Source organism: Strongylocentrotus purpuratus, unplaced genomic scaffold (assembly GCF_000002235.5).
Source record: "Strongylocentrotus purpuratus isolate Spur 01 unplaced genomic scaffold, Spur_5.0 spur5_scaffold_2, whole genome shotgun sequence".
Lineage (NCBI taxonomy): Eukaryota > Metazoa > Echinodermata > Echinoidea > Camarodonta > Strongylocentrotidae > Strongylocentrotus > Strongylocentrotus purpuratus.
The window spans coordinates 39,873,329-39,886,813 of record NW_022145605.1 but is presented as its reverse complement, the minus strand read 5'-3'; the positions used below and the strand labels follow the sequence as shown (position 1 = coordinate 39,886,813).

The 13,485-nt window shown below is 39.4% G+C and overlaps 2 protein-coding genes across 2 annotated transcripts; one reads left to right on the top strand and one right to left on the bottom strand.

Annotated features, from left to right (window-relative positions):
* Positions 1-1,233: 1,233 nt before the first annotated feature.
* Positions 1,234-5,287, top strand: LOC105441769 (uncharacterized protein K02A2.6-like). Its single transcript, XM_030991292.1, has 2 exons — positions 1,234-1,746; positions 1,784-5,287. The coding sequence occupies exons 1-2, from the start codon at positions 1,234-1,236 to the stop codon at positions 5,285-5,287; spliced, it is 4,017 nt and encodes a 1,338-aa protein (XP_030847152.1).
* A 1,371-nt stretch (positions 5,288-6,658) lies between these two features.
* LOC115926514 (lactadherin-like) lies at positions 6,659-12,188 on the bottom strand. The gene is made up of 7 exons (XM_030991291.1): positions 12,182-12,188; positions 11,008-11,192; positions 9,615-9,770; positions 9,285-9,426; positions 8,425-8,609; positions 7,022-7,174; positions 6,659-6,829 (listed from the first exon to the last, which is right to left on the bottom strand). Exons 1-7 carry the CDS (start codon positions 12,186-12,188, stop codon positions 6,659-6,661), a joined length of 999 nt encoding a protein of 332 aa, XP_030847151.1.
* Between the last annotated feature and the right edge of the window lie 1,297 nt (positions 12,189-13,485).

Sequence of the window (13,485 nt, the reverse complement as noted above, 5' to 3'; positions counted from 1 at the left end):
TGTACTGGTCGTTCCTGGATCATTTTGTGTCGTTTCCAAATAAACGGTAGTCTCACCTGCAGTACTCTAGGTTTTTTTTTAAAGAGATGGGTAACTTTTGTGTTAGCGGAAAATTATTGTTGCGCTTTCGCATTTTCTTTTTATTGATTTCCCTTGTGAAAGAATGTCATAGTAGCAATGCCATAGGCTCTTCTTGAAATGCCACCCCAATAATCCATACATGACCAAAATATATTCAAAATGTTCACCTAATTTGAATGCCGCATGCAGGGTGATTTTTACTCGTAATGTAGAGCTTTACATTGTCAGTGAATCGAAAAAGATTGAGTCAATTAGTTGTCATTTGATGTTTTCAATACCTAAAAATACCTACTTGATCAACCATTCTACTTTAGTTGTGTGAACAGAATCTTAAACTATGAAATCACGTGACCCGTTTCTAACCTGTAATTCGTTCATCGTGGTGTCCATGGTTGTTGATGCTTCAGTTGATACTGGAGTTAAGCAGGAAATACTTCATTATTCATCTAATTATTCATTTATTTATTCTTTTACATATTTGAATATTTATTAAGTTTTTAATTTAATCATTTTTCTTATAAACTCATTTAATGAAGTCACTTAATTATACATGTACAGAATAGCTCAATTAAAATTGGTCTTCCATAAGGTTCTGGTAACAACCTTAATACCAATGTCATAATAGAAAACAATAATTAGACTGCATTATCACGAAGTGAAACAATATTGGGCAAAATAGACAAAATTGGAGACAGTATTTCTTCCTTTGGCTGAGATGCTGTGCTTAAAGCCTGTAATATGTGATCTTATATATTGACTCAATGCTACATGCTATACACACATACACACAGTTAATGTACACTGTGGTGTATGGGCTCTTCTATACACAATATAACCAGTCATGCTGGATTGCAACTTCACTCTGATGTTTCTCTATGTGTCTTCATTTGAGTACTAACCATACAGCTAAACAACCCCACATTATATGGTGGCAGCGATATAGAACCTACTGGACAATATTTGTGAACTTTGCATCATTTTGGAGAGATTTTGGAGGCCATCTTACTGACACACTGTCATGGGATCAACAGGTGCTCCTTTCTACAGTCCCATATGATGGTTTTACTGTAAGTAAAATGTGCATTGACATTTGCATTACTATTGGAGTTTGAGTAGCTGGTATGAACTATGAATGAATCATTTACACCCCGCATGAATTGGGAAGACCCCGACAGAGCCAATGCTGTTAAGATTTTTCATCAGCAGTGTGACTTATACTTCTCAGTCAAGAATGTTGCGATTGGTAAGCAAGTGGATCATGTTCTTTTGTTCACTGGTGCCACGGGTATCAAGCTTTACAACTCGTGGGGTCTGGAAGGTGACGATAAGAAGAATCCAACTGTTGTTTGGGAGAAGTTCGAGACACAACTGAAGCCAAGGGCAAATTTCCGTGTAGCTAGGCTATACCTTCAGAAATATGTGCAGAAAGAGAGGGAAAGTGCAGATGATTATATCTCGCGCCTGAAGCTGCAGGCATATGACTGTGAATTTCGTGATGACACTGAGCTCCAAGAACGCATCATTGAGCAGTTCATCACAGGCACTAGATATCCTGAGCTCCAGAAAGATCTTCTAGGGAAGAACAAGTCCCTCACTCTTACACAGATGCTTGAGCTGAGTAGAACATTTGAAGCATCGCAGATGCACATGGCTCAACTAGCGCAAGTACAGACACATATTCAGCCTGCATCGATTGATGTAGTTCGTCGGAAGACTAACACTAGTAACAAGTGGTAATCATGCTCGCAGTCCACGGGAAGCATGTCCGGCTTATGGCACCAAGTGTAACAGCTGTGGAAAGTTGAATCACTGGAGGAGTGTTTGTCGGTCTCCAGCTCCAAGTACACAGTGGTCTGGGAGATCTCCAGCTTCAAGTACCCAGAAGTGGAAGCAGAAAGCTAAATACGCTACGCCACATCGTGGAGGCAAGAACGTTCACTCCATTCAAAGCACGAACAATATTGAAGCAGCAGCAGCGGTCCCACTACTGAATGACGCTGTGGATGTCCTGTCGTTCAATCGAATTATTGTGTCAGGTATTAGTGCTGTGCAGGTGGATGACAGGGACGACCTAACAATAGCGTACGTGGAAGTCAGACGGGATGAGAGAACCATAATGAAACTGCGTTCGAAGGTTGACTCCGGTGCGGAGGGCAACACACTTCCTCTTCGGATGTTTCGAGGGATGTACCCTGGGCATCTCACTAAGGATGGAGTTCCTCACCCTCAATCAGTGCATAATTCAAGTGCACGGTTGTTCGCTTACAACGAAACACCAGTGATGCACTTCGGTTCGGTTCGGCTGCCCTGTCGTTTCAACAACTCAACTTGGCTTTATGCTACATTCTACATCGTTGAGTCCAGGGGTCCAGCGATTATCGGATGTGACACAGGCTTGAAACTGAAGCTGCTTACTCTACACACACGCATCAACGAGATCAAGCATTCAGCACAGATAAGCTCTACTGATGACCTAGTAAGGCAGTATCCAGACCAGTTTGACAAAATTGGCAACTTCCCAGGAGAATATCGTATTGTTCTTGATCCAGACGTTCAGCCTGTTGTCCATGCTCCTAGACGGTGCCCAATCCACCTACGAGATGAACTGAAGCGTGAGTTTGATGACATGGAAGGTAATGGCGTGATCACTAAAGTCATTGAGCCTTCAGCATGGGTCAGCAGCATCGCTGTTTCAAGGAAGTCGAATGGCAAACTCCGTGTCTGCTTGGATCTCAAGGATCTCAACCGAGCTATTCGACGTTGCCATTATCGCACTATCACGACAGATGAGGTGATACACAAGCTATCAGGTGCTCGACACTTCAGCAAACTCGATGCCAAGAACGGTTATTGGTCTATCAAGCTCGACCATGACAGTTCACTTCTGACTACCTTCAACAGTCCCTTTGGACGGTACAGATATCTCAGGATGCCTTTCGGTCTAGCAATGTCTCAGGATGTATTCCAGCAGCGAATGGACGAAATCCTCGAAGGTTGCCCCGGCACAATAGGGATCGCTGACGATATTGTTGTGTTCGGCAAGAGTGAAGCAGAGCACGATCAGAATCTGCACCACCTCATGTCCAAAGCTGTGAAGTACGGTCTGCAGTTCAACAGTGGCAAGTGCAGCATAAAGGTCAACCAGATTTCCTTCTTCGGTATGATCTACGATGCAGATGGCGTCCATCCGGATCCTCACAAGGTCGAGGCAATCAAGTCAATGTCTCCACCTGAGAACAAGAGCCAGCTTCGTGAGTTCCTTGGTATGATAACCTACCTTAGCCCATTCATACCAAATCTTTCAGCCCAGACTGCAAGCCTACGTGGTCTTTTGAAGCAGGACGCTGAATTCCAATGGACTCCAACGCACCAGTCTGCCTTCAATGATTTACGTGACAAGGTATGTCACGATGCAACTCGGGCGTATTTCGATGTTAACAAGCCTACGGTACTGCAGGTAGATGCTTCTCTGCAGGGCTTGGGAGCGACTCTACTGCAGGATGGAAAGGGTATCGCGTTTGCATCAAAGGCCCTCAGTGATGCAGAGACGAGGTACGCCAACATAGAGCGAGAGCTGCTTGCAGTGGTCTTCGGCTGTGAACGATTCCACATCTTCCTGTACGGGAAAAGTTTCATAGTTGAGACGGACCACAAGCCCCTGGAGATGATCCAGTATAAGCACCTGGCAGCGGCTCCACCTAGACTCCAGCGTATGTTACTTCGTCTACAGCCATACAAGCTGACAATTGTCTACAAGCCTGGTAAGGATGTACCAGTAGCTGACTGCCTATCCAGACGTCCTCTTGGTCCTCCAGAACACATCCACCTTGACCTGCAAATCAACTTTGTACAGTTTGCTCCAGACCGTTTGAGTCAGTTGAAGGAGGAAACAGCCAAGAATGCAGAGTTTGCAGCACTACAGACGGTGATTGTGAAAGGGTGGCCAGAGAAGAGACGTGAGCTACCACTGCAGCTGCAGAGATACTGGGCCTTTCGAGATCAACTTGCAGTTGAGGATGGACTGATCCTGAATGGTGAACGAATCCTTATTCCACACTCCATGAGGGAGTACATACTGAGCAAGCTTCACGAAGGTCATCAAGGTATCGAGAAGACACGACTTCGGGCTAAGGCTTCTGTGTACTGGGAATCAATCAATGACGATATCGAGGTCCTGGTGAAAGGCTGCTCAGTCTGCCAAGAGTACAAGCCCTCGCAGCCCCATGAGACTCTTCTCCAGCACGAGATACCTACACGATCCTGGCAAGTCTTAGGTACAGACTTATTTCACTTTGAAGGGAACAATTATCTCATCATTGCAGATTACTTCTCAAAGTTCCCTTTCATCCGGAAAATGCCTCAAGAGTGTACCAGTGCTGCAGTAGTCAATGCGACCCGTCAGGTGTTCGCAGAACAAGGAGTTCCAGAAAGAATCGTTAGCGACAACGGAAGACATTTTGACTCCTCAACATACAGAGATTTTGCTACACAGTGGGGATTCAGCCATGTTACTTCCTCTCCCCACTACCCCAGGTCAAATGGCTTCATTGAGCGAATGATTCAAACTGTCAAGAATACGCTCAAGAAAGCTAAAGCGAGTGGCATCGACCCCAACATGGCTCTACTATGTATCCGTGCCACTCCCATTGACAGCCGCATACCAAGCCCAGCTGAGCTTCTTTACGGGAGGAAGATGAAGGACAACTTACCAACTCGAATCCGCAACAACTCCCCTGGTCGTGATGATGTTAACCATCGTATGCAGCTTCGACAGCAGAGCCAGAAGTATCATCACGACAAATCAGCCCATGACCTAGCACCACTCTCACCTGGGCAGCTTGTGAGAGTCCAAGACCAGACATCACGTCACTGGATAACAGCTACTGTTCGTGAGCAATGCCATGAGCCTAGGTCATATCTCGTCGAGACGCCTAATGGAAGGGTGCTACGCAGAAACCGGCAACACCTCGCTGATATTGAGCCCAGGCGTATCCATCATGATGAGGAGGTAACCAAGACACCCGATCCTCATACACGCGAAGAGATGACGCTTGATCCAACGCCCGACATCAGAGGTTCTCCTGCCCCAACCCCTGCCCCAAACCCTGGCCCAAACCCTGGCCCAAACCCTGTCCCAATCCCCAACCACCAGCAGACCACCCGCAGTGGCCGGGTAATCAAGAAGCCAGAAAAACTGACTTATTGATAGGACTTCATCTTTGGATACTTCAAGTTTGGACATTATGGACTCAGTTTATTTTTCTGTAAGGGGGATGTAATATGTGATCTTATACATTGACTCAATGCTACATGCTATACACACATACACACAGTTAATGTACACTGTGGTGTATGGGCTCTTCTATACACAATATAACCAGTCATGCTGGATTGCAACTTCACTCTGATGTTTCTCTATGTGTCTTCATTTGAGTACTAACCATACAGCTAAACAACCCCACATTATAAAGCCCAAGTCCACTCGAAAAATAACTTACTTTCAATAGAACCAGACAAATCAGAAAAACCAATCAAAATAAGTTTGAGCTGAATCGGATAACTAATAAGAAAGTTATGAATTTTTAGTGCCATGAAAAACTTTGAAAATCACTACACAAATTGGCAACTCACTCATGAATCTGTGACATATGGTCCTCACTATCCACTAATTATTTTCTGTACATTGATAATATAAATTTTCTATTTTCACCCTAAGAATCTTATTTCTTCACACCAGCATCCAAGTTAGATTGTTAGTAATTATGTGTTTGTGTGGATGCACAAATAAAGAGTAATTTTTGTCAAGTTAAATCATGAGAAAATTGAATTTTGATAAACTATTTATATAAAAATCAATAATTATGAAATACAATATTCAGAAAATAGTATCAATTCTTCAAAATTCATAAAAGTTTTTGGGAAATGTCATGAACGCAATATGATACAAATCATATAACCTGGGCAAAGGTATTGGGAAATCAAGTTTTGGGGATAAAAAGGGAAATTAATGGGATTAAACTATGTAAAGCAATTGATAAGTTGTGAGGACATGACGTCATAAATTGATAACCATCTTGTCAATTTGTGTTGCGATTCTCATTGTTCCATAGTTTTACATACTTTTTCAAAAATTTATAACTTACTTATTAGTTATCCGATCTTGCTCAAACTTTTTTTTGATTGGTTTGTCTGATTTTTCTGCTTTTTTTGAAAGTAAGTTATTTTTCGAGTGGACTTGTCCTTTAAATCTACTGACATGACTGTAGAGCTGATTTAAAGTTGCCTTACAACTATGATTTTTGTTGTTGTTTGTTTTCATATTTTTCTCGAACTTTCACAGTTCTGGGATGTTTCTCTTCTTCTCATTTGTTCTAATTTAATGATTAAACGGTAAAACTCAATAATGTTTTGTATTCTACAACATTAGAGAACCTGATAAGTTGTTGTCTTTACTCTGTAAACCGTGAACATCCCCCATTTCTTGGGTACGTGTTTCCTCGGGCAAAAGCCCGGGACCGTCACCCTGATACACTAGCTCATTTAATATAAATATACTATGTCACATTCTACCCTTTCTTTATACGAATGAAGGTGATTGAAACTCACGAAGAAGTTCTCCAAAGAGCTCCATACGAAGAGAAATACGTTCACGCCAAGTGTAAGGTAACAGGCGAACATATCGGCACAACATTGGCACGGGAAAGCGATTGTAAATCACGGTGTTTCGGTCACTATTGCCGGCAAAGATCTGAAGAAAACACGCTAGATCAATTACTTGAGAATAGAATAAAGTGTAATTTCAAAGAGAGAGAGATAAATGCTATGATTAACATCATGACAAATAAAAGAAATTGAGAAACGCTCAATAAACGAATCACACGTGACCGGTAATCGACCAATTAACTGATACGGGTCGAAGGATGAGTAAATCGGTACGTACGTTGTCGTTGTCGATGGTATTCGGGTCTTTCACTGTATCAAAGGTAATACTATTCAAACTGCAGGCAATCTTGAAGCTGGATACCCACTGGAACTGGTCCTGACGACCTTGCGTTGCCATTCCTACGATGGTGTACGTAGCTAAAAGATCAACCTGAGATTTGAATGATAAAGACGTTGAAGATAATAGATTTTTTAGATTTTTGTTAATGTTCATGTATATATATATATATATATATACCATTTTGTTTGTATTAACAGGACATCTATATACAACCCCACATGAGTTACCTCGTCAATTCCTCAAGAAAATATTTAGCAATAGTTAATCGTTCTCCGCTCATTGACTCAAGATGTAATTCGATTTATTATATTGTTCCTTCTCATGCTTATTTTCTTTATAACGCGCATTTCTCTTTCCTTATGTCCTTTTCAACCCCACATGCAGCTCATCATTTAGTATTATTTTCTGTACCCTCGATCTCTCACTCCTTTTTGCCATTGTCTACTCTTTGTATTATGACCGGGTTCTTCTATCTTTGCCGTGTAAAGTATTGTCTTATCCCTTTCTCGTCTCTGTTGGCATCCCCCTTTTTCTTTCGCCTATTTTGTACTTCCTTTTGTAGTTACAGATTAGTTAATTTAATTACTCATTATTCCTAAGTTTCATTTGAGGTGTTCATACTTGTACAAGCATTGCTTTTTAGTGAACCCTCTGTTTCCAACATGTATTTCTTAATTTTTTTTTTAAATGCTTATAATTGATTTGTAATGTTTTGTTGGAAACATAAATGAATTTGAAATCTTCAAATCTTGTTAGCAATAATTTAGAAAGAGCCTCATGTTAGTCTGTCGGCTGCTCTGAAAATTAGTTTTTTGATTTTCGTCATTTGAATCTTGTTTTTATTCTTTTTTTTTTTTTTTTTTTCTTCTTTTTCTGAAAGGGAGTTGGGGAAACTGTTTGCCATATTCTGATATTTTTTGGTTTATTTTATTAAAACTGCGTTCCTTTCCTAAAGAAAGTTCTGCAATAGAATGCAGATGTTGATTGGTCACGTGGTTCAATTGTGGGATAGCCTTTTCTTGCACGCTTGATCGGAAGTATTTATGACTATTTGTGAATATGTATCTGTAGTAATACGGCTCATCGCTCGGACTGCATGGATGTGTGCATCAAATACTAAATTAATACATGTATAATTGAAAATGCTGTAGATCATGAGCCCTGAATACGTCGGGATTAAATGATACATATATGTAGTTCAAAATATTCTGTCTGTCAGTATTTTTGGAAGGAATTAATATTTGACGGAACCTTTTTTTGTTTAATCTCTTGGTTGAGCGTGTAATGAGGTGAGATAAACTTCAAACAAACAAGAACAAAAATCAGGAAAAGAGACTGACCTGAATCCATTGGTTTAAATCGTTTGTTTTGGCAGTCCATGCTCCGAATAGGGCTCCGACTTGAACTACGTTTAACCGTCCTCGACGCGGACCGTGGTTGGCGTCCCACTCACTAAAAGCTGTCAAGCTCGAATCTGGGATTGCCCCACTTTCTAGGCCTACAGGGCTAGCATCCTGGATAGGACCTTATTTTCAAAGAAAGAAACTATGGCTTTATAAACGAAATAGATTCATCCATCCTAACAAAAGTCATGTACGTATAAATAATACATATTGGCCGGAGCTGCATAGTCTTCAAACTCAATAAAGCTACTGGACCTCACTCATTGGCATTGTATTTGTATGTCAGCAAATTTCGAAGACATTTCGTAAACAATCAAAGAAATCATTGCAGGCAGAACGTCTTTCTCTGGCTAAAATGTTATGCTTAAATCTACTGAAATGACTGTAGCGTTGATGAAAAGTTGAGTTTAAATATTATTTTTTTTCTTTTTAATTCTCTTTTATTTTTTTATATTTTTTTTTCTTCTTCTTTTTTTTCCTTCTTTTTACTTCTTTTTTCATATTTTTCTCGAAGTTTCACTGTTCTGGGATTTTTTTTCTCCATTCATTTGTTAATATTTCCAATATTTAAATGACAAAAGTAAATAATTTTTTTCATTCTAAAGCATTTCATAACCTGAGTAGTTATAGTCCTTACTCTGTAAACCTAGACTCCCAGCCCCCCCCCCCGAACATTTCCGGGTCGTTTCTGCTGGCAAGAGCCCGGGACCGTCACCCTGATAAACTAGCTCATCTAATATATATAGACACTACATAACATTTTACCCTTTCTTTGTTTAAATGAAGGAGGAACTCACCAAGGGGTTTCCCAAAGAGCTCCATACGAAGAGAAATACGTTTACGCCAAGTGTAAGGTAACAGGCGAACATATCGGCACAACATTGGCACGGGAAAGCGATTGTAAATCACGGTGTTTCGGTCACTATTGCCGGCAAAGATCTGAGGAAAACACGCTAGATCAATCACTTGAGAATAGAATAAAGTGTAATTTCAAAGAGAGATAAATGCTATGATTAACATCATGAAAAATAAAAGTAATTGAGAAACGCTCAATAAACAAATTTCACGTGACCGGTAATCGACCAAATAACTGATACGGGTTGAAGGATGAGTAAATCAGTACGTACGTTGTCGTTGTCGGTGTTATTCGGGTCTTTCACTGTATCAAATGTAATACTATTCATACTGCAGGCAATCTTGAAGCTGGATACCCACTGGAACTGGTCCTGACGACCTTGCGTTGCCACTCCTACGATGTTGTACGTAGCTAAAAGATCAACCCGAGATTTGAATAAAATGACGTTGAAGATAATATTTTTTGGGGATTTTTTTTAATGTTCATGTATATATATATTCATATATAAATATATACCATTTTTGTGTATTAACAGGACATCTATATATAACCCTACATGAGTTACTTCGTCAATTCCTCAAGAAAATATTTAGCAATCGTTAATCGTTCTCCGCTCACTGACTCAAGATGTAATTCAATATTGTTCCTTCTCATGCTTATTTCCTTTCTAACGCGCATTTCTCTTTCCTTATCCCCTTTTCAACCCCACATGCAGCTCATCATTTAGTATTATTTTCTGTACCCTCGATATCTCACTTCTTTTTGTCATTGTCTACTCTTTGTATAATGACCGGGTTCTTCTATCTTTGTCGTGTAAAGTATTGTCTTATCCCTTTCTCGTCTCTGTTGGCATCCCCCCTTTCCCCCCTATTTTGTAGTTCCTTTTGTAGTTACAGATTAGTTAATTTAATTACTCATTATTCCTAAGTTTCATTTGAGGTGTTCATACTTGTACAACCATTGCTTTTTAGTGGACCCCTGTTTCCAACATGTATTACTTAAATTTGTTTTAAATGCTTATAATTGATTTGTAATGTTTTGTTGGAGACATGAATGAATTTGAAATCTTGAAATCTTGTTAGCAATAATTTAGAAAGAGCCTCATTTTAGTCTGTCGGCTGCTCTGAAAATTAGTTTTTTGATTTTCGTCATTTGAATCTTGTTTTTCTTCTTTTTTTTTTTTTTTTTTTTCTTTTTCTGAAAGGGAGTTGGGGAAACTGTTTGCCATATTCTGATATTTTTTGGTTTATTTTATTAAAACTGCGTTCCTTTCCTAAAGAAAGTTCTGCAATAGAATGCAGATGTTGATTGGTCACGTGGTTCAATTGTGGGATAGCCTTTTCTTGCACGCTTGATCGGAAGTATTTATGACTATTTGTGAATATGTATCTGTAGTAATACGGCTCATCGCTCGGACTGCATGGATGTGTGCATCAAATACTAAATTAATACATGTATAATTGAAAATGCTGTAGATCATGAGCCCTGAATACGTCGGGATTAAATGATACATATATGTAGTTCAAAATATTCAGTCTGTCAGTATTTTCGGAAGGAATTAATATTTGACGGAATCTTTTTTTGTTTAATCTCTTGGTTGAGCGTGTGATGAGGTGAGACAAACTTCAAACAAGCAAGAAAGAAATTCAGGAATAGAGACTGACCTGAATCCATTGGTTTAAATCTTTTGTTTTGGCAGACCATCCTCCGAACAGGCCTCTGACTTGAACTATGTTTAATCGTCCTCGGCGCGAACCGTGGTTGGTGTCATACTCACTAGAAGCTGTCAAGCTCGAATCTGGGATTGCCCCACTTTCTAGGCCTACAGGGCTAGCATCCTGTAAAGGACCTATTTTGAAAGAAAGAAACTTGGCTTAAATGAAATAGATTAATGTGTTCTTACAAAAGTCATGTATCATAAAAAATATTACAAATTGGCCAGAGCTGAATAGTCTTTTAACTCAATAAAGTTACTGGACATCACTCATTGGTATTTTAATTGTATGCATATCGCTCCGTTTAGTCTCATTACACAACGCCCCCTATCGTCAGAGTCAGCAGCTTAACATGTTGGAATTTTACCCCCCCAAAATCGTTAAAAAATCTTCTTTTTTTTGTTAAAACGAAAAGCACATCAACCCCGACGTACGTTTTCACTAGCTCTTTCATTGGAACCCGCATGTCCCATTGACTTTTGAAAGTTCACCCACCGTAATTTGATCAAAATGGGTTGCAAGCTCGTCATTGCCTATAATACACATGTGAAACAAGTCGAACTTTGGACTCAGTTTGCCAAGCGATTTTAAGATTATAGGTCAAGCACACGAAGGATAAGAAGCATGAATTATCATAGATCTCTTCTGCTTGGTTCATTTAGTCCATTTCATCCAACCCCCCCACCGTAATTTTTCCATTTAGTAAAAGAAAACATTTTGCCGAGGTAAGCAAAAACATGAATATTCATGAACGGTCAGACAATACAGCCTTTTAGTACGTAACGTATAGTGAATAGGAATGGGCGATGATCCGTCCAGGAGGTAGAGGTCAGTGGTTTGTGCTGGCAATGTTCCAGCGAGCGAAAATGAGACAACCGGAGCGATATGTCTACAAATTATGAAGACATTTCTTTGAGCAAAAAAATGTTTGCAGTGCAAAGAAATATCGATGTCTGGAAATAAGTTTTACACATCATTAATTACAAAAGTGACACAATTACTATTTTGCATAAAAAAGCAAAAGCAACAACTTTAAACTGCTTCAACTTATTCCCTGTTAGCATCCAATGTTCCCATCTTTACCAAAAAAAAAATCCTGTGTCAAAATATGAACCAGAAATACCCTTCATGTATATCCGTGCAGGACCGAGACTCGAATCTTAAACCTATACATCAACTGCCAAGTGTTAAAACCACTTAAGCACCACATTTCCGACTCTGGCACTTCTTGTATAAATGATGTCTTCGAGTGATATCTGTTTCATAAACAGTCTAGGCCTACTGTCAATTGCATTACCTTTCAATTATCCTACTGGTGAAAATATTCACAATGTATCTATTTTCTTTATTCCCCTTTCATTGGTTTAGATGGATGTTTCATTCATAAACAAGGATATCATTTGGCAATTTGTTGGCCTCGGTTGGCTCGTCCACTATTTGATCATAATCAGCCCCCCCCCCCCTCTATTGTTCTCATCTACGTACATGACTTGTATATGCATATGCTTTAACTGATGCTGGTATCGTTTGTTGCTTTTATCTCTTCGATTGCTATCTTTATTTAAAAGAAAAAGATATGCCTAATCCATTGCGGTAGTAAACAACACATAATTGTCTTTTCATTAATTTTGTCTTCGAGGTTAAATAGCTATTGAGTTCATAACGTCTTCGAGTTTCTACAGGCAACATGGTGTAACCGACAAATAAATAAACGTGAAAATAATAGCACGATTATCATCTAAAGTACTACAAACTTACTGATATATCTTCCCCTCTACGAAAAAATCCCAAGAAGATCAAGAACAAGCAAAAGAACAACAACATCAACAACAAACACAACAACAATGAAACAACCTTTTTTTTTTACCAACAGTGGGTTGAGATGTCAGAGTTTCCGCCTGTACAGGTGTCAGTGTTGTTGGGTTAGTCATGGGTTCGGTCGTTGCTGTAGGAATAAGAGTGGGGACTATTGAAAACAAAGATTACAATAATGACTGGGAACTGTGAGGGACGGAAAGATGAACGATTACGATGAGGTAAAATTGTATAAAATGTATATAGTAATGATAAACAATAACAACAATAGTTTAAAATACACAATAAACAAAACAACAACAACAGTAACATTAACAACTAAAAAGATATCAGAGCAAGTAGGAAGAAGCGAGAAGAGAATTAACTCGGAGCATATTTGTTAAAGCTCCTTTCGTTTAGGGATATGTTTTGGGATATCTGGACCACAAAGCGAAAGTTAATATACTTTACTTGCAAGTTAAATGGCAATGCAGTTAGTTAGCTCTTAAATCCTGTTAAGGTACCCTACCTAAACAGTTTTGCTTAGAGTAGATAGACAAGGTTATCAAAATTTAATGCTTGGAAACATTCGAAGTAATGATTATTATAAATTACAAAACACTTAAATACAGC